Below are 21659 nucleotides of genomic sequence, written 5' to 3'. Positions count from 1 at the left end.
TGAGTTAACAGTATTTTACTTTGTTGTCAGTTAAATCCAAAGTAATAGAAATTTAAGTGCAATTGCCATAAAATAGGGCAATTAAAATCATAACCTGGACAAAATTACTAGTTGTTGACTGAGCTCAAAAATCTTGTCAAATGACTGCATTGTACTGATTGTGTAATATTCACTAAATGCTATTTTATCTTACTCAGTACCAAGAGTGAGAGAACTACGGCCCACAGCTTGCTGCCTCTTTTTAATAATAAAGTTTTATTGGAACACAGCCACAATTCATTTCCTTCCTTATTGTACCTGGCTGTTTTCATGCTTTTTAAAATGGCAAATTTAAGCAGTGGTGAGATCATATGGCTTGCAAAGCCTAAACGATTTACTAGCCGGCCCTTTACAGGAAAAGTTTGCCTATCTGTACCTTCTGTTATTAATGCCTGAAAATGTTATCCAGCATCACAACAGCAGAGTTCACTGCTTAAGTCACTTACTGGTTGTAGAGTTCTACCCTTTGCTGCACTGCATTCACTCTGTGGGGGCCTCTGAGGTGCCATAGAATCTCCCATAGACCAACTCGTTAAATTTTACAGATGTTGGGAGTGAAATCAGATGGTGGGGAAGAATCATGAAGCTTAATGAATTCAATTACTTTTACACATTTAATTTAATTTTGGGCTCTATGAAAAATTAGTTTCAAGACTGAATTGCTGTTTCTTCTGTGGCAGTTCGAATATAGGGTTTACAAATCACAGCTTCCCAACCTATGCAAGACTCTCAGCCTCTTAATGAAAAATTGGTCTGTTTCCAGACAGGTGGAGTTCTGTCTCTAATAGAATGTACCTTGGTCGAGGAGCCTGATGCGAGCGATGATGACTGTAAGTCACATTCTATCACTTAGAATTATATTAGCATTAAATAGTCCTGTGGTTTTTATTCATTGATAGTTAAGAAGAGCTGCTGCAGGAGACAGGAAAGATATTAAGAATAAATTCCCTGAATTCATTTATATATGAAAAATTCTGTTGAACCATTTAACCTGTGACCCTAGTTAAGCCATCTTTGGAAATTTACGTTTTACTGAATTTGTCTCATGATAGTGACTTTGCAGCAGCAGAGAAGAAAGTAATTGAATTAGAATGTTGGAATTCTGTAATTTATGGAAAATTTTTAAAAAGCCATGAGTTGACAAGGAGAGCAGGACCCTAGTCTTGAGTAACCCACCGACCTCAGCTTTTTCATCTGCTTATGAGCTTAGCAAAGCTGTCCCCATGCTTGATAAGTACTGTATCATTAAGAGGAGATTCTGGACTTAAATGCACGTTGGTTGTATTACTAGGGCCTTGAGAAAGCAGTTATCACTCATATTTTTGTATTCACATCTAATTGTTTGGTTTACGTGTGTTGAAGCCAAAGGTTCTGGCCAAGTGTTTGGACACTTGGATTTCAAAATAGTGGTGGAGCCTCCTGACGCTGCCCCTTTCACTGTGGTCTTGTTAGCACCTTCCCGCCAGGAAAAAGCTGCCTGGACAAGTGACATCAGTCAGGTAAGCAAGTGACTTTGGCCCCAAGTTGGTTTTTGTTTGTGTTTTAAATTTCACAGCATAAACTTTTGGGACACAGTGTTTTTTTTTTTTTTTTTTAATTTATTTATTTTTTATTTTACTTTACAATTCTGTATTGGTTTTGCCATACATTGACATGAATCCACAGTTTTAAGTCAATATATTTTTGTTAGAAAATTATATCTGGTTGCTGTGGTCATTGTCTTCATGTATTGAATCATTTGTTGTTGTTTGTTTGTTTGTTTAAAATTTACCTAAATGTTGTCATTGTATTTTGCGTCCTGGGCATTTTTGTACAAGCCAGCATACACTTGTGTTGGACAGTGATTTTGTTTGTTTGTTTGGAGAGTGTTAAAATTGCCCCGTGAGTAGTAAATTCTCCAGTGACGTCATTAGATTCTTTTTTTTTTTTTTTTGCTTATTTGTTGCTGAGATAGCAAAATGGTGAGAGATGTAAAAATAGCTAACAAGGACTGGGGAATCAAATAAAAAAAAGAGATACTGCCTGTAGTATGATGCCTGAAAATGAGTTCCTATATTTTATATAGAAAAAGTTAGGGAACAGATTTGCTTACCTTTCCTTGACAGCACTGCCTGGTTAGGGAATTGCTACATTTGTTCAGGATTTGAAAAAAATGTCAAAACTAGTGATGATTGGACTTGAGCATTTTTCAAGCCAAGCTCCACATTAATTTTGGCTCCATTAACCAATCTAGGTGAAAAGGGAAGCTGTGAAGGAAAATATTAAAGCTTAATCATCTTCAGAGTTGTTGACTAAAGGATGATTAGGGCAAACAGGAAAGGCATATGTTATAGATCTCATTGTCTTCCTTTTCTGAAGAGCTCTTAGTAATTTATATATGCCTTAGATATAAATATGAACTATAAATATATCATAGTTTTTCAGATAGTTATTTTTTTCTTTTTTAAAAAACAAATTAAAAAAAATTTTTTTTTTGGCCTTGTCATGAGCCATGCAGGATCTTAGGTCCCCGACCAAGGACTGAACCTGTGCCCTCTATGTTGGGAGGGCAGAGTCTTAACCACTGGACCCCAGGAAAACCCCTTAATTTTTTTCTAAGTGACTGAAAAGCAAAAATAGAACATGAATGTACAAGTAAATTATTTTTATATGTCAAAGAAGTTTTACCAGACTTAATCTCATTTGTCCTTTACAATATAATATTCTGAAGGTAAACAGAAACAGTAGTCCCATTTCACAGGTATGAAAACTGAGGTTCAGAAGGTTAATAAGCATTTGTCCAAAGTTATACAACTGTGCTGGCTCATAACTCAAACCTAATCCAGGTCTTTTATTACCACTCTAAATGTCCTCTACTGGAATTCTGGATTTTTACTGCTTTTCTTCCAGGACTGTTTTGATGATGAATAAACAGCTGAAGTCAAGGTGCTTCTTTTCTGGTTAACAAAGAAACAAAAATATGGGATCATGTATATTTACATAATTACACACTTATGGTGATTTACTAATACTTTCATTAGCTCTGAGCTGTATGAATTAATACTGTAATTAAGTCTGTGGAATGCATCTTTTACCTTAAGAAACTCTGAGTCAGTCATTAATTCTGTGAACGTTAACTGAGCAATCACCCTGTGCTACCAGGCATTGTGTAGGTACCAAGGGTTTGGCAACAATCCCTGCTCTCAAGGAGACAGACAGATTAGTAGAGAAGAAAGGGAAGTAGACAACTTAATGCAACAAAATTGTGTATGTGTTGTGAAGCCAAGATAAGTAGGAAGAATGGGGGCAATTAGAGTTGTAGACAAAGATGTTTTTCCAGCTTCTTATCCAGCTTCTTATCGTTTCTGCCTTATGATATAACTGGGGTGCCTAAGATTCAGAGCTGATAAAAACTTAAAACGATCTTACTTAGGGGGCCAGGTGAAGCATCGCTAAGAGAGAAAAGACCCTTGAGGTGTATGAATGATTCTATGCCAAGTCCTTTAAAGAAAGGATCTAATACTTTGCCTCCCAGAAGCAGTGATTCTCTCTATTTAGACTACATTTTAGCAGGAAATGGCAACCCACTCCAATATTCTTACCTGAAAAATTCCATGGTCAGAGTAATGTGGCAGTCTGTAGTCCATGGGGTAGCTAAGAGTTGGACGTGACTGAGTACACACGTAGACTACATCTTGAGTTAGGTGTGCAATTTCTTCCTATTTCTCCAAGTTTCTATGGCTAATACACTAGTGTACTAGATTATATGTACAATTGAATTGGAGAAGGAAACAACAGGAAATTGTGCCTTTCTGAGTGACAGTGATATCATGATATGAACTTACTGTGTTCAGTAGAACCTTAAGTGGTTTTGATACTTAAAATTTCAGCCATTCAACAAATATATTTATGCAGTGGTAACATATGCCAGGCACTATCTTGGTGCTTGTGATATATCGTGGACAGGAGAGAACAACAAAAATTCCCTGACCTTGTGTAGCTTACAGTCTAGTGTGGGGAAACTGAAAACAAGGTAAAGATAATAAATATATAATATTGTATGTTAGAAGGTGATAGGGAAGGTTGAGAAGGATTGGGCTACTGGAGGTAGGTGTGGGTCAGTACAATTTTGAAAAGGTGATCATCTCATTTTGAAGACAACATGTAAACAAAGACTGTGGCGAGTGATGGAAATACCATGCAGATATGTAACAAAGGGAAAGTCATTCCACATGGAGGGAACAGCCTCTGCAAGTACTCTAGAGTAGGAGGCAATATATTTTGAGCAATAGCATGAAGGTGGAGAAGGCAATGGCACCCCACTCCAGTACTCTTGCCTGGAAAATCCCATGATGGAGGAGCCTGGTGGGCTGCAGTCCATGGGGTCGCTAAGAGTCAGACACGACTGAGCGACTTCACTTCACTGTCACTAGATGTGGCTGAAGGGAAACGTTGAGAGGGAAAGTGGAAAGGGGGGAAGTAATTTCAATGGAGTTGTTAAGTAAGCAGTGGGGTATGGACACTCAGTGCTTGGAGGGAGATCCATGTGTGAAACTCTCTGCCATTTAGATGATATTTAAGGCCACGAGACTGTTGAGATCACCCAGGGAGTTACTATAGATAGAAATGAGGAGAAGCCTGTGGAGTGAGTGAGGAGTCACGGAGAACAGCAAAGAAGAGAAGGAACCAGTAGTGCAATTGGAGGCTAGCCGAGAGGGTGTGGGGTCTTGCAAGTCAAATGAGGGAAATGTGTCAAAGAGGAGGGAGTGGCTATGAGTCAACTGCTTCTAAAAGAAGTTATGGTACACATATAAACTGGAATATTACTCAACCATAACAAGGAATGAAATTGGGTCATTTGTAGAGATATGGAGGGACCCAGAGTCTATCAAACAGAGTGAAGTAAGTCAGAAAGAGAAAAACAAACATCATATATTAATGCACATGTGTGGAATCTAGAAAAATGGTACAGATGAACCTAGTTCCAGGGCAGGAATAGAGATGTAAACATGGAGACCAGACAGGGGGACCCAGTGAGGGGAGGGTGAGATGAATTGGGAGATAAAGTGTGACTTAGGTACGCTACTGTGTGTAAAATAGCTAGCTACTGGGAAGCTGCTGTCCGTGCTCTGTGATGACCTAGGGCCTGGGATGTGGGGGAGGGACAGAGGCTCAAGAGGGAGGAAACATATGTATGGATATAGCTGATTCACTTCATTGGGCAGCAGAAACCAGCACAACGTTGTAAAGCAATTACACTCGAATTAAAAAAAAAGTGTTGAGCCAGGTAGTGAGTGTTCTGAGACACTTAGTGATTTTCCTGATGCAGGGTTTGAATGGTGGGTGGTGGGGACAGAGTGCTCCACTATCAGTCGAGCCTAGTTTACTGCCCAGCAGCCTGCATCTCAACTGGACTTTGTTCTCCACTTAAAACATTTTCATTTTATGGGGGAATCTGTATGCTATATATACATTGATGAAATTTGTCAGTCTCCCAAACATGCCTCTGGGCATATTCATTATTGATAAGACGAGCCTACCGAATGCTTGAAATGTACCTTTTAATATTTTATCATGTATATGTAAAAATATGGATACAAAAAGGAACCAGAAATACTCCCAGCACCCAGATCACTAAATAAATATTTATCAAAGTGTCTTTCACAGATAATTACCTGAAGGTTTTTTATTTTAATGCAGATTCCTGAACCCACATTCCAGACACCCCCTCAGGTTTAACAGGCTCCACTGATCACTTTTGCACATTACATTTGAGAAACTCTGTTCTGAAAATCAAATATTTTCATCTCTGAAACCTTCACAATCCTGCCATACAAAAATAATTCAATAGTTTGCCTCTAGGTGCATGTATGGGCTTCCCTGATGGCTCAGAGGTTAAAGCGTCTGCCTCCAACGCGGGAGACCTGGGTTCGATCCCTGGGTCGGGAAGATCCCCTGGAGAAGGAAATGGTAACCCACTCCAGTATTCTTACCTGGAGAATCCCATGGACGGAGAAGCCTGGTAGACTACATACAGTCCATGGGGTCGCAAAGAGTCGGACACGACTGAGCGACTTCACTTGACTTGAGGTGCATATGTGCATCATTTTTTCCTTTTTCATCTTCCTATATTCCTATGAGTTCTTTGTATCTGTGTCTCCTAATGTTAATATATGTTTATCCTACCATGTTAACTTAGACTTCCCTGATAACTCAGCAGGTAAAGAATCTGCTTACCAATGCGGAAAATGTGGGTTCGGTCCCTGGGTCAGGAAGATCCCCTGCAGAAGGAAATAGCAATCCACTCCAGTATTCTTGGCTAGGAAATCCCACGGACAGAACCTGGTGGGCTGCAGTCCATGGGGTCCCAAAGAGTCCAACATGACTGTGTAACTAAGCATGCATCATGTTAACTTACCACTTTTCTAGCTCTTTCTGAATAACTAGGCATACGGGCAATTTCCAAGTTTCAGCACTAATGTACGTTGGGGTGGTGCTAGCCGTCTTTGCACCAAGAGTTACTGCTCCTTTCAAGGCCCCTTGTTGGTGTATCTTACCCACAGGTATAGGCCTGGTGAAGGGGGCCTGACCACTTTCATGGTTTCCTGATTCATGACTCGACAGACTGCCAAAACACCCCAAGAAACATGTAACTCGTCTCTTCTAAGTCCTGCCAGGGCTGAATCTTGTCATGTTTGTCACATTTCCTCGTTTAATGGAAAAGTGGAATTCCTTCCTAGTGGTTTTAATTACTTCTGCAATTATCAGTGAGACTAACATTTTCCACCATATCTATTTCTTGTCTGTTTATGCCAGATGGACATTGATTTGTTGGGGCTATGTTTGTAGATATCCTTCCCTGTCCTAGGGAAATAAACATTTCTTTCGATCTAAATTATGAATATATTCTCCATGATTTTGTCCTTCTCTTTGTCATTTTTTTTGTTTTGCATAATTTTAATTTTTTCTGGCTTAATTTGACTCCACCTTGCTAAACCATTGTACCATGTTATACTAATCACACGTAGCTCTTACTTGAAATAATAACGTAGTGCCTAAGTATTGACACAGTCCCACTTTCACATAGAGAACTCTGTATGAAAATTAAGACTTTTAGCTTTGTCAGGCCTCTCTCTTTGAAGCTGTAATTTTTAGAAGTAACAATTGCTTGAATGATTCATTATACTTTTAGCTCCACCAGCAAGGTCATAATTAACCGTTGGTGCCTCCAACAAAATGTGCAAGTGGTTAATGGTCTTGACCAGTAATTCTTCCCTTTTTCATCTATTTATAGGGAAAAATTTGAGGCTGAAGAGTTGACCGTTCATTTCAGTATGGTGCATTCATCTGTGCATGTCTTACTGTGATACATAATGGAGTATTAAACAGATTTTTCTGTAATTATGGGTATTAACTAAAATGCAGAATTAAAATTCACCTCTGAGCTTCTTGGTTTGGGCAGATGTGTCAAAATATAGACAAATTTGTAGCACACTGACATGCTTCCTCCCTTAAAATAGCTTCTCTGGAATCAATAGGGAATTTTTTACTTTAATACAAAAAGGTAATTAAGAGAAAAGTTGAGTTTACTTTTCTTCCCACTCTTTAGACGTATTAGGAAGATAGAAAGTTATGGTGATGCAGTAGGTTACTGACCTTTGACCAGATACTTCCTTAAGCAGGAGCTGCCGAAAAGCCTGCTAGAGGGAATTCCCTGGTAGTCCAATGGGTAGGACTCCGCATTTCCGCTGCAGAGGGCACAGGTTCCATCCCCGGTCAGGGAACTAAGGTCCCATAAACTGTGTGGTACAGTCAAAAAAAAGGAAAACAAAGCAAAACAAAAGCCCAAACAAACAAACAAAAACGCTGCTGCAAAAGGCATTGTCAGCCTGCCTTCAAGGACCAACTGCTTCAAAATTACCTGGGTCTAACAATCCCTCTACTGGGCATGTGCCTAGTCACTCAGTCATGTCTGACTCTTTGTGACCCCATGGACTGTAGCCTGCCAGGCTCCTCTGTCCATGGGATTTTCCTGGCAGGAATACTGGAGTGGGTTACCATGCCCTCCTCCAGGGGATCTTCCCAGCCTAGGGATTGAACCCGCATCTCCTGTGTCTCCTGCAGTGCAGGCAGACTTTTTTCCACTGAGCCACCACACCCTGAGAGAACCTAATTGAAAGAGATGCATGTATCCCAGTGTTTATTGCACTACTCTTTACAATAGCTAGGACATGGAAGCAACCTAGATGTCCAACAGAAAACTGGATACAGAAATTGTGATGTATATATATATAGACACAATGGAATATTCAATTCAGTTCAGTTGCTCAGTGGTGTCCGACCCTTTGTGACCCCATGGACTGCAGCACACCAGGCCTCCCTGTCCATCACCAACTCCCGGAGTTTACCCAAACTCATGTCCATTGTGTCGGTGATGCCATCCAACCATTTCATCCTCTGTCGTCCCCTTCTTCTCCCACCTTCAATTTTTCCCAGCATCAGGGTATTTTCAAATGAGTCAGCTCTTTGCATCAGGTGGCTAAAGTATTGGAGTTTCAGCTTCAACATCAGTCCTTCCAATGAACACCCAGGACTGATCTCCTTTAGGATGGACTGGTTGGATCTCCTTGCAGTCCAAGGGATTCTCAAGAGTCTTCTCCAACACCGCAGTTCAAAAGCATTAATTCTTCAGCGCTCAGCTTTCTTTATAGTCCAACTCTCCCATCCACACATGACTACTGGAAAAACCATAGCCTTGACTAGATGGACCTTTACTCTGCTATTAAAAAAAGAACACATATGAGTTAGTCCTAATGAGGTGGATGAACCTAGAGCCTATTGTACAGAGTGAAGTAAGTCAGAAAGAGAAAGACAAATATTGTATTTCTGGTTGGGTTAGTGGTAAAGAACCTGCTTGCCAGTACAGGAGAAATAAGAGATAAGGGTTCAATCCCTGGGTTGGGAAGATCCCCTGGAGGATGGCATGGCAACCCATTCCAGTGTCCTTGCCTGGAGAACTCCATGGACAGAGGAGCCTGGCAGGCTACAGTCCTCAGGGTCACAAAGAGTCAGACAGGACTGAAGTGACTTAGCACTAGCAGCAGCGCATGTGTGTGGACTCTAGAAAGATGGTACTGATGAATCTATTTGTAGGGTAGGGGCATCAGTGGAGACACAGACAGAGAAGAGGCTTGCGCACTGTGTGGTAAGGAGATAGTAGGGGAATTGAGAGAGTAGCATGGAAGCATACACATTACCATACGTGCAATAGATAGCTAGTAGGAATCTGCTGTGTGATACAGGGAGCTCAGCCCAGTGCTCTGTGACAATCTAGAGGAGTAGGATGGGGTGGGAGATGGGACAGAGATTCAAGAGGGAGGGGCTATATGCATACCTGTGGCTGACTCATGTTGATGTATGGCAGAAACCAGCACAAAATTATAAAGCAATTATCCTCCAATAAAAAAATTTTTTAATTACCTGGGGCTTTTATAAATATGCATATTCCCAGTCCTCTATCCCCTAGTCATAGTCATCACAAAGTGAACTAGAATAGCCATGATCTAGGAATCTGCTTTTGTTATCTTACTGATTTTAAGGTTTATAGTAATTCACATAAATTGTGTCCTTAAAGTTATATGACACCCTGGCTATTTCCATGTCTTTCTCTTTTAACTGAGTGAATTGGATTCATTTTCCCAGGGCTCAGTCTCTTCTCCCCAACACAAGATATGTGCTTATATGATTATGAATATATACTTTCAATATAAATACTACTATATTCATACACACATTCATAAATAAAAATTCTATTGCAGTTTAACTTTCTTTCTGGAAGAGAACTCTTTTCTTCAGTGCAACAGTACTGAAAATACCAAATGGAAGTGAGATAAAAGCAAAATATTCTGGTTGAAGTAGAATTGGTAAACCCAGAGCCCCTAGGAATCCTGTTTGTTCAAAATCATGTTGTCACTGAACCCTGTCTGTGGAACCTCTAATAGGTAAAGAGTCCATTTCAAAACCACTTCTCTGTTATAAATATACCATAATATATTTTATTACATGTGTATGTATATGTGAGTATGGGCTTCCCTGGTGGCTCAGTGGTAAAGAATTTGCCTGCTAATGTAGGAGATGCGGGTTCACTCCTTGGATTGGGAAGATCCCTTAGAAAAGGAAATGGCAACCCATTCCAATATTATTGCCCGGGAAATCCTAGGGACAGAGGAGCCTGGCCAGCTACAGTCCATGGGGTTGCAAAACTTAGCTGCTAATCAACAGCAACATACCTGTATATGTGTGTGTGTATATATATATATATATGTATATATATTCATCCATCCCACAGATAGATGTGTCAGTTATCAAAGACCTTTTTGTACAATTAAATGTGATTTTTTTATTACATGGTCTTTTGATCTCTGGTTCAGATTGCATGTATATTTCCTCTGAGACTTGAGTGTAAGTAAAAATTTCTTTTTCTTCCTATTGAAAATAATTTAATGCTTGACACAATGAATCAAATAGATTTACGAAATGAGATCTGACACTGGATAATAAGATGTTCAAAAGTGGTCACATAAATCTTCTCATTTGGATCTAAAACATTTATCTCAAGTTTCAATTCTGGCAGTGTGGAGGACTGTACTGATTTAGATCCCCTCTGGCTACAAAATCAGAAATATTCAAGTCAATGTATGGCAAAAAATACAATATTATAAAGTAAAATAAATAAATAAATAAATTTTTAAAGAAATATTTAATACATAAAATCAGTATAATAAAAAATTTAATTCATTGATGATATTTTTAAATATAAAAGGAAATCTCTAGTTGCCAGAAATAACAGGGAAATTTAGAGTCAGAGCAAGCAGCATGTAAACTGAAGACAGAGACTTGAGAATGATTTAAGTCTGGTTATTGGTCCCATGCCTGAGGGGTATTAACTAAAGGAGTGAGGGTTAGCCTTGGGCCCCTTAAAGGAACTGAGATTTCTGTTTAAAGCCTGATTGGAAGGCAGTCCCGTGCATGAAATAAGAACTCAAAAAAAATACCCATTTGGCCTGGGAAATCATAAAGAAGTCTGTCTTTGTCTTGGGTTCTGAATTTTTAAAAATCTCCTTTGAGAAACACAAATGCATTTCTGGCCTGTGGATTTGAAATTCAGATTCACAATATTCACATGTTGTAAAAATTCCAAACTGAGAAATTAATGCAGTAACAATTTTTGGACTGGTACTAACCCAAGAATGCTTGGTAAAAGGAAACACAAAGTCACTGGATTAGCAACACTTCAACAGTTCAGGGCTCATGACAATGTGCTCAAAATCAAAAATTACAAATCTTTTGAGTAACTGATCTATCATGAATGAGAGTCAGAAGACTCAGTTAAGCAGTATAATTAGCACTGCTGGAACTTCATCTAATAGAGTGATAACTTAGAGAAGACAGGTTTAAAAGATTTAAAATAAAGTATGAAAGGAAAGGAGGGAAGGAAGAAGAAAGGAAAGAAAAGATCACTATGTAAAAAGGATCCAGATTTAACTTTCAAAGAACCAAATAGAATATCTAAACATAAAATCTATAGCCCTGAGACATCTTAAGGCTGTTGTCTGATAACTATGCTGTTGCTTAGACTGTTAAAGGAAATTGAAGGAACACTGTTTACTTTCCACAATTCTCACCAAACACCATCTCTGTCCTCTCACTTTCTGTGTTGGTTACCCAGGTAACATCTTCATTCTGCTCAGAAAAACCGAGAGTGAAAAGTCTAAGGAATAGCTAGAAATGTCACTGGGGTGAAGGATCACTTAACCCCTCCTTCCTCTCCCTGTCTGTATGCAACATCTGTCCCCATGCCCCAAAATCTCGCTCATAGTTTCATAAGAATGGGGATAGTGCTAAACCATTTTCCCATTGGAATTAGGAAAATGAATTTAAAGTGGTTTACCTTACTCAACTTTGAAACTCTTATATATTCTTTCTCTGCTCCCTGCCCTCATCTCCCAGCATTTAGCCCAGTATCTATCACATAGGTACATACTTAATAAATGCAGACATGAGACCCTCATTTAATAAAATCCCTGCTGCTGCTGCTGCTGCTGCTAAGTTGCTTCAGTCATGTCCGACTCTTAGCGACCCCATGGACTGCAGCCTACCAGGCTCCTCCGCCCATGGGATTTTCCAGGCAAAAGTACTGGAGTGGGGTGCTATTGCCTTCTCTAATGCCATATAATCCATGCATCTTCTTGGTGCTCGTGAGAATCCAAAAAGGTAGACTAGTTTTGGTTAAGTTTTGTGTCACTCAAAAGACATTTGGCCATGTTTATTGCTTTTAAATATATTTGCATTTTCCAATTTAAAATGGCCTAATAGTGATAGTCATCTTTGAGTTTTACCCTGCTTTTTTTCTCTTGGTTTTATTCAGTAACTCATCAATTTCTATTATTGCTTTCTTCAAAATATTTATCTCCATCTGTTCCTCTTCATTCCCATGGTCTGTCTCAGCGGAGGCATGAATCACTTCATTTGTGACTCAGAATATCATCCTGATGATCTTGCCATTCAGTGAATTCCCCCAGCTGCAGATCTTTTAACTTGAAGACCACTTAGAAACTTGTAGTGACTTCCCATCTGCCTGCTGGATATAATCCAGATTCGAGACTGCTGACTCCAGCTGACTTCCTCTTTCTTACTGTCTCCTCCATTATAGATGCTCACACCAGCCAGACTCATCTCCTCACATACTTAGAAATGAATGGAGTCATAGGCATCTCTTTTCACCTGGCCCTGACTGAGAGCTCTCCCTTTGAGGTCATGTGGCCATTTGAGGCCTAAGAGGATACCCCGCCTACTGGTAGCTTGGCTCACTAGTGGAAACACTGACTCCATACAACTGGGTACTAATTTAGGACAGTGCAGTTTCAGAACTTTGGGAAGAATACCATGTCTAACTTCCTGCTACTCAAAACTGATGGGAGAAGCAGCATTTATTTATGCCTAAAGAAGAGACTTTAATTTTGGGGGCTCCAAAATCACTGCAGATGGTGACTGCAGCCATGAAATTAAAGGACGCTTACTCCTTGGAAGAAAAGTTATGACCAACCTAGATAGCATATTGAAAAGCAGAGACATTACTTTGCCGACTAAGGTCCGTCTAGTCAAGGCTATACTTTTTCCAGTGGTCATGTGTAGATGTGAGAGTTGGACTGTGAAGAAGGCTGAGCACCGAAGAATTGATGTTTTTGAACTGTGGTGTTGGAGAAGACTCTTGGGAGTGCCTTGGACTGCAAGGAGATCCAACCAGTCCATTCTAAAGGAGATCAGCCCCGGGTGTTCTTTGGAAGGAATGATGCTAAAACTGAAACTCCAGTACTTTGGCCACCTCATGTGAAGAGTTGACTCATTGGAAAAGACTTTGATGCTGGGAGGGATTGGGGGCAGGAGGAGAAGGGGACGACAGAGGATGAGATGGCTGGATGGCATCACCAACTCAATGGACGTGAGTCTGAGTGAACTCTAGGAGTTGGAGATGGACAGGGAGGCCTGGTGTGCTGCGATTCATGGGGTCGCAAAGAGTCAAACATGACTGAGCGACTGAACTAAACTGAACTGAAAGGAGAGCAGCTCATACATACCCTTTTCTGCAGAGTATGAAATTAGTGCTTGAAATCAGATAAGCAAAGGCAGGACCCATCCTTTGGGACTCACCACAGGGTGTTTAGTTTGAAATTATACTCTTCAACCAATGTTGAGGAAGTTTATAAGACATGATTTGATAAAAAACAAAACTGTAATTACTTTAAAACGAACTTTTTGAGGACAGTAATGTTCATGACATTATTCAATGTTTTCTTTGTAAGACCCATGAGATAATTTTCCTTTGGACAGAGAATAGGATGAATTGAGGCTCTGTTAAGCCATGAATTTTGTAGTTGATCATATGGCTTCCTTTGAGTTGGCTGCCCCATGGCTCAGCTAATTTTGAGGACCACATAGAGCAAGTGTTTGGAACTTCTCAACATAAAGTATATGTGGTCAATTGGCTCCAGGCTTCATCTTATTATTTTTCACCCTTTATCCAAATCCTCTCTGATTTTCTTACTTACCTTGACTTTATCTTACTATATGTATTTTTGTAATCCACCTAGTGGAGTAAGATATAATATAAACTCATGTATAAGCACATATCATCTAATCTGTAGTTAGGGCCACCTCATGTGCAGAGTTGACTCATTAGAAAGGACCCTGATGCTGGGAGGGATTGGGGGCAGGAGGAGACAGAGGATGAGATGGCTGGATGGCATCACCAACTCGATGGACATGCATTTGAGTGAACTCCGGGAGTTGGTGATGGACAGGGAGGCCTGGCGTGCTGTGATTCATGGGGTTGCAAAGAGTTGGACACGACTGAGTGACTGAACTGAACTGAACTGAACCACAATTATTCATATAAGAAGATAATTCAAAATTTCAGATGTTTAAATAAATGAATTGAAGAGGAACTTTAAAATATTCTGCTTTATTCCCAGAAGTTGAGATCCACTATACCTCGTCATTGAAATAATGGCATAAGACTTGAGGAAACAAAGTTTTAAGGAACATTAAGTATGAAAATGGCTGATATGCTAAGTAGGGAAATCAACAGTCAGGGGATGCTGGTAATCCAAAGTTTTTATATGCATATTCATTCTTTCATTAGACATTGGGGTTTAGGATAAACCCTGAGTTCAGGAGCTGTATGAAATCACTTGGCAATCAATTTCCTATACCATTTAATTATAATCATTAAGTAGTACATGGTATCCTAGTAACTAAAAGTAATTTCTGATTTTAAAAACTGTTTAGATTTTTTTTTCATTTTCTGTTTTGTTTAAAGGGAATATGTATAATTCAAAATACTTCTCTAACTCAAAGTAATTGCAAAGGGAAATTTTGAATTGATAAGGCATAGATGTAAATAAAGAAGGCAGAGAAAATTAGCAAAGTTCTGAGTTTTCTTCTTAGAAAGAAAAGAGAGGAGATGAACAGGGCTTTATGTATGTCAGAAACAGGAGAAATCATACAGTTCATCCTCACCAAACCAACACATTGCCAATAGAACCTGCTTGAGAAAGTAGTAAAACGCGGGGATTTATTGCAAAAACACACACACACACACACACACACACAAAAGCACGCACAGAGCTTACTAGTGAGAGAGAAGAAGAGTCCCATCCAAGGAAGCCACCATTTCTTCTCTGCCTGCCCCATACCACGCCCTGTGGTAGAGAAGGAATATTGCAGAGGCGGTCACTAGGGATATAAACTCCTCAAATAGAGTTGTGACTGCCAGAGGATTGTGCCAATGTGACATTGTGCTCAGAATCCTTGGGGAACACGTTCCAGGAAAATGTGGCCCTTATATCTATCCTTGGGCATTTGCTAGGTGCACGGTTTTGGTATTTGGGTATTGAATCTGTTCTTCAATGTGTAATGTTTCCCTCTGTGTGTGTACATATGTGTGCATACCCATGCTTGCGTGCTTATGTGCCCAGATGAGAAACTGAATTGTTTTGATGACTGTAAATAATTCTAGGCATACGTACTCTGCCCAGGTTTTCGTGTGGGTTGTAACTGTCTATTTTTTAATTTCACAGTGTGTGGACAACATACGGTGTAATGGTTTAATGACTATAGTGTTTGAAGAAAATTCCAAAGTTACTGTGCCACATATGATTAAGTAAGTGTGATAATCCTTTCTCTGACATTTTAATCAGGATCAAATTGGTGGAGAATGTAAAACCCTGAATAAAATATTACTTCACTGGGATTCAGCTTCATACTGTGAATAATTCAGCAGTAATGTGATAATTCATAATATGCCATTATAAATAATAAGACTATTGTAATGGTTTTCAGATTCATAGTTTCTTGACTTACAGCATAGAAATATAGCTTTTCGTACTATTCAGAATGCCTTCCTCAGTACAAAAAGCCTATCAAAATTTTTAAGTTCGGTATATAAAGTTGTGATAGCAGATGTATCAGAGGATGGACAAACGTTTGGCATATTCTTTTGCAGTCTTCTCAGTGAGTATGAATCGTATTAGTTAGATTTGGTGGTAGAGACGCATTGAGATTTTGAAGACACTCAACATAAATTAACTGGCTTTTCTATGGTACCATCTACCCACAGCCTGTGTATGGATTTGCCCCAGAGGCTATTGCTGGGGGCTTCCATCCTGCTGTATATGTGTTTTGTTAAGAAAGCAAATCTGATAATTTAGTGTTATCACTAAGGAAACTGTAGTTTTATTTGAAGTGAGAAGTTATATCAATAACTATGTGCCATAACTCTCTACGTTAGTACTTTTGTCTCTATATACTTTCTTGTTTCCAAATTCAAAAATTGTTTTGGAAGGATTTTCAAGTTGACCAAATTGTTCCCTACTCTCATTTTCTTGGTTATTTGCAGTCCAAATTCTAAGAATAAAATGTATTTTTAAAAGTAGTCCTGTTATATCTTTCCAAAAAGTTACATGAAGCTAAGAAAATGTTTGTCTTCCATGCCTTTTATGTGGATTTTTTTTAGGTCTGAGCTAAGACAAAAAGCAGCATCAACTTTTCTCTTTGTTGCAGGTATTGATAGGTACAATGATAGGTACAGTTGATAGGTACCTTCATTGTAGGTACAATGATAGGTATTTATTGTAATTAGCATCATCCCATGGTACAAACTTTAAACCTTGTTAATTATTCTATCAGATGAAGGCAGAGTACATTATACTAGTGCCACAGTTACTACAGAAAATATGTAAAAGGACGATACTATTTTAAATTGCTAGTCAAGTTTTAAAATATTTTCAACAGGGTCATTTTTTCCTTTCTTTTTATGGAAGAAAAGCTATGACAAACCTAGACAGTATATTAAAACGCAGAGACATTACTTTTCTGACAAAGGTCCACATAGTCAAAGCTATGGTTTTTCTAGTAGTCAAGTATGGATGTGAGAGTTGGACCATAAAGAAAGCCGAGAGCTGAAGAACTGATGCTTTTGAACTGTGGTGTTAGAGAAGACTCTTGAGAGTCCCTTGGACTGCAAGGAGATCAAACCAGTCAATCCTAAAGGAAATCAACATTGAGTATTCATTAGAAAGACTGATGCTGGAGCTCCAATACTTTGGCTACCTGATGTGAAGAGTCGGCTCACTGGAAAATACCCTGATACTGGGGAAGATTGAGAGCAGGAGGAGAAGGGGGGCAACAGGATGAGATGGTTGGATGGCATCACTGACTCAATGGACACAAGTTTGAACAAAGCTCCAGGAGAAATGGTGAAGGACAGGGAGGCCTGGCTTGCTGTAGTCCATGGTGTCACAAAGAGTCGGACACAACTGAGTGACTGAATAACAACAGGGGTCATTTTAAGACTCTCATGCAGAGATTCCTTTAGCCTTACGTTTCCTAGGTTTTTAAGTATAGTTTAAAAAAAAAACAAAATAGATCAGGGACTTAGAATCCACTTTCCAATTCAGGGGACTCAGGTTCGATTCCTGGCCAGGGATCTAAGATACCACATGCCACAGGGTAACTAATCCCACACACCACAACTAGAGAGCACCATGTGCTGCAATGAAGATTTTATATGCTGCAACTAAGACACAATGAAGCCAACAATAAATAAATAAATAAGTGTATTTTTCTTAAAGGTAGGTAAAAAGAAAAGATCAGTTAAAAATGTATGATAATAAAATTAAAACCAAGTATGGAATATTAAGTCAAAAGTTTCAAATTATGACTTCATTTTTAAGTTCACATCACCAGGCTGGAGAAGGCAATGGCACCCCACTCCAGTACTCTTGCCTGGAAAATCCCATGGACGGAGGAGCCTGGTGGGCTGCAGTCCATGGGGTCGTTAGGAGTCGGACACGACTGAGCGACTTCACTTTCACTTTTCACTTTCATGCATTGGAGAAGGAAATGGCAACCCACTCCAGTATTCTTGCCTGGAAAATCCCAGGGACAGAGGAGCCTTGTGGGCTGCCGTCTATGGGGTCGCACAGAGTTGGACACAACTGAAGCGACTTAGCAGCTTAGCATCACCAGGCTAGTTTTCTTATTAGTTTTCTACCAGAGTTCAGTTCATTTCAGTTCAGTCGCTCAGCTGTATCCGACTCTTTGGGATCCCATGGACTGCAGCACGCCAGGCCTCTCTGTCCATCACCAGCTCCCAGAGCTTATTCAGACTCATGTCCATCAAGTCAGTGATGCCATCCAACCATCTCATCCTCTGTCACCCCCTTCTCCTCCCACCTTCAATCTTTCCCAAAATCAGGGTCTTTGCCAAAGAGTCAGTTCTTTGCACCAGGTGGCCAAAGTATTGGAGTTTCGGCTTCAGCACCAGTCCTTCCAATGAATATTCAGGGTTGATTTTCTTTAGGATTGACTAGTTTGATCTCCTTGCCGTCCAAGGGACTCTCAAGAGTCTTCTCCAACACCACAGTTCAAAAGCATCAGTTTTTCGGCGCTCAGCTTTCTTTATGGTCCAGCCCTCACATCCATACATGACTCCTGGAAAAACCATAGCTTTGACTATACGGTAAAGTAATGTCTCTGCTTTTTAATATGCTGTCTGGGTTAGTCATAGCTTTTTTACCAAGGAGCAAGCGTGTTTTAATTTTATGCCTGCAGTCACCATCTGCAGTGAGTTTGGAGCCCAAGAAAATAAAATCTCTTACTGTTTCCATTGTTTCCCCATCTATTTGCCATGAAGTGATGGGACTTATTTTAATATTTCACAAAATAATGTATATTATTTTCATTCATTTCTTAAAGTACTTTCTTGAAGGTTAGACAGCCTTGAAATTCCAGTCTGCTTTAGAATGAGAATATGTAAGGTGGACTTGGTAGCCAACTTATAAGCTCCTGAACGTTAGGGCAGCTGCACACCTACTCTACATACACTTTGTTCACTTTAAAAATTAATGCAGATAAAAACTTTAGTTTTCTGCCTGCCTCAGTTATGACTGGCACCTCAATGCATCTTCTGTCCTGTGTGCTGGGAGTTTGACTAATGCCCATTTCCAGTTTCATTTGTAACTGCCTCCTGTATAGACCAAGACTTCCCTGCATTTGTGGGGACAGAGAGGTCACTGTTATGAGTTGGAACCACTCACTAGAGCATAGAAACCTGTATCTGAGGCTGTAAGGACTTCCTATGGAAGTCACACAATTTGGATGCCCATCTGTTCTCTACGAGGTGTATTCCCAAGGCAAAATTTCATATATTTTGTATCTTTCTTCCTTCCATTTTTCCCCTGGCTCATTGAGCCTAGTTCTCTTCAATCAGAGAAAAAGATGATTTTGCAATCTCTGTTCCTTCTGATAGTCTCCTCCGTGGTCCTGTTCTTTCCTAAATTCTATATTCTTGCCTCCCTGCACATATCTCTGGCTACATGCAATTAAAAAAAAAAAAAGATATTTTGCAGAGTTAAAAGAAAAAAAATGTATCCTATCTTAATGGCATTACTTTGCAGGGACTCACTTTTAAAACTTACTAATTACAATAGGTGATTTGGGTTTGATGTTTCAAGATTTTTTTTTTAAATGTTTACCAAAAAGGAGTTGTTATTATCATAGGAGGCTTAAGTAACGCATTATATCTTCTTGAGGGCCCCTTAGGAAATAAAGTAAAATCTCTTTCAGTGTAATAAAAGAAAATTAAATAATTTCATAATATTTAATTTTTTTTCTTTAGTTAAAATGAAACTGTAATCATAATTTTGAGAGGCAGTGGTGTAATTAGTTTTAATTTCATGTTGGCTACAATATATTTTTTCCTCCTAGTATTTGATTAAAGTAATTATAGTCAAAAAATGCCAAGTGCAAAACTACCATTAGAATGCAAAATTGTGATATTTATTAGGTGATTATATTCCTTTAAGTGATGTTTTATACTTTATGTATTTAGGCTGAGGCAGTTGACTTCAACTTAGAGGTTAAAAAATTTTTTCTCCTAGCTTAATGGCATTATTTAGAAATGCCATTTCTAAGAAAATGGAGATTTTCGATGGGAAATGGTGGGAGAAAAAGTGATTACCTTGATTATCCATCCTCTAGACTGATTGAATTAAAGAAGTTTCTGAGGTCTTTTAACAAGGGAGGAAGATTAAGAACCAGAAAAGTAAAGTTGGTGGATGGTCACATATGAAGGACAAGAAAGAGCCATTCTGTTTTCAAGAACCTCACTCGATGCTCTTCTGTACTTTTGAGATCAGTGATGGGACTAGGATGAATAGGCTGCCCTTAGTTCCTCATCAGAAGTAAGCTACTCATTTAAAATGCTCTTTCAGGGCCTCAAATGAAGTCTTCCCCCCTGCCCTGAGCTTACTTTAGGGTAGAGTGTTTCCAAGAGCAAGCTAAAGAAGCTATTGATTTCTTTTTATCCCAAAGAAAATAAACATATAATTTAAAATCCCTCCCAAGTACTGCAAGAGCTAATTAGGGACACTCACAACAAGCCAGCTGATTCTTAGCAAGCGACTGTCTCACTGAACTTTACTGGCCTGTAGTGTACCCTTTAATCAAGTGATGAAATCCAGCACTTCATTGATCGCCTGTTTCTGAAATGCTGCCATGAAGGTAGACATGGGGTCTCAGATGGGAATGTGAAAGCTATGGACAGTCCTTGCAAAGGTGTGCGTTTCTTTGAGCCTCACTTGGATTCAGCCTCAGCTTTCACGCTTTTCGTCTTGTGAACTTAGCCTCGGCGCTGTCTTCTTGACCTTTCTATCGAAGGTGCGCCACAGGCTGAGAGCTCTGAGCACACCCAAGGATCCCGAGGGCTGCTGTGTGAACCTTCCCCCGAGTTTGCTGTCCACCTGGAAAGACTGCTGCAGGCTTCCAGGACAAGGGCCTTCAGGTGACAGGTTGAGGAGCAGCCAGATGATGGTTTTAGAGAATGAGAGAAACCCAGCATTGCAGGTGCAGGCGGGGACTGTGCATGGGGAATCTTTAGAAGAGTTCACTGACTATATTACATCCATTATTTTTTTAGGAAGACATTTTTTTTAACACTGTAGAGTATTGAAAACATAAAGAAAACACAACATTTTATACAATTGATGGTTTAAAGTGTACTCAGAATCATGGACGGCCTTCAATGCATTAATTGGCCAGAAAGAATGAAATGGATTAAGGAGTTATAAAAAGAATGACAAAAATCAACTGTAGGAAAATGTAGGAATTGAATAACTAAGAATGGAAATTAATACCTTAAAATATAGAAAACAGTAGAGCTGATCAAAGAGCTGTTTCCAGAGGAAAAAATACCTAATAATATAATATCCATTAGTTTAGTCAAGAAAAAATTGGGGGAAGGTAGCACAGATGTACAAAATTACAAGTGAGAAAAATAACCACAGATAATAGCAGTGCTGTCTGGGTCTTCCCCTCCTCCCCACCCTTCTGTGGGGAGAATGTCACCCTTACTTTTTAATCACACTTCTGATATTCTGATTTGAGGGTATAAGCCCTGCTCCTCCTAAATAGGACTTTGGCTTTAATTTCCTAATGAAATAGGATTGAACCAGAGAAAGAAGTGAAAGTGGAGTATGCTGCCCTAACATAGGCCACTTTGGCATATTCATTACACTGAGCTA

General features: G+C 39.4%; 1 protein-coding gene across 1 annotated transcript in view; it reads left to right on the top strand.

Moving 5' to 3' along the window:
- RASGRF2 (Ras protein specific guanine nucleotide releasing factor 2) overlaps nt 1-21659 on the top strand; it is a 266419-nt gene that overhangs the window by 127457 nt on the left and 117303 nt on the right. Inside the window, exons 11-13 of the mRNA XM_040239434.1 lie at nt 803-869; nt 1402-1538; nt 15657-15739. Coding sequence (XP_040095368.1) covers nt 803-869; nt 1402-1538; nt 15657-15739 — 287 coding nt within the window. The remainder of the gene's footprint in view (nt 1-802; nt 870-1401; nt 1539-15656; nt 15740-21659) is intronic.

This window comes from Oryx dammah, unplaced genomic scaffold, assembly GCF_014754425.2.
Source record: "Oryx dammah isolate SB20612 unplaced genomic scaffold, SCBI_Odam_1.1 HiC_scaffold_5, whole genome shotgun sequence".
Taxonomy (NCBI): domain Eukaryota; kingdom Metazoa; phylum Chordata; class Mammalia; order Artiodactyla; family Bovidae; genus Oryx; species Oryx dammah.
This window is presented reverse-complemented; position numbering and strand designations above follow the sequence as displayed.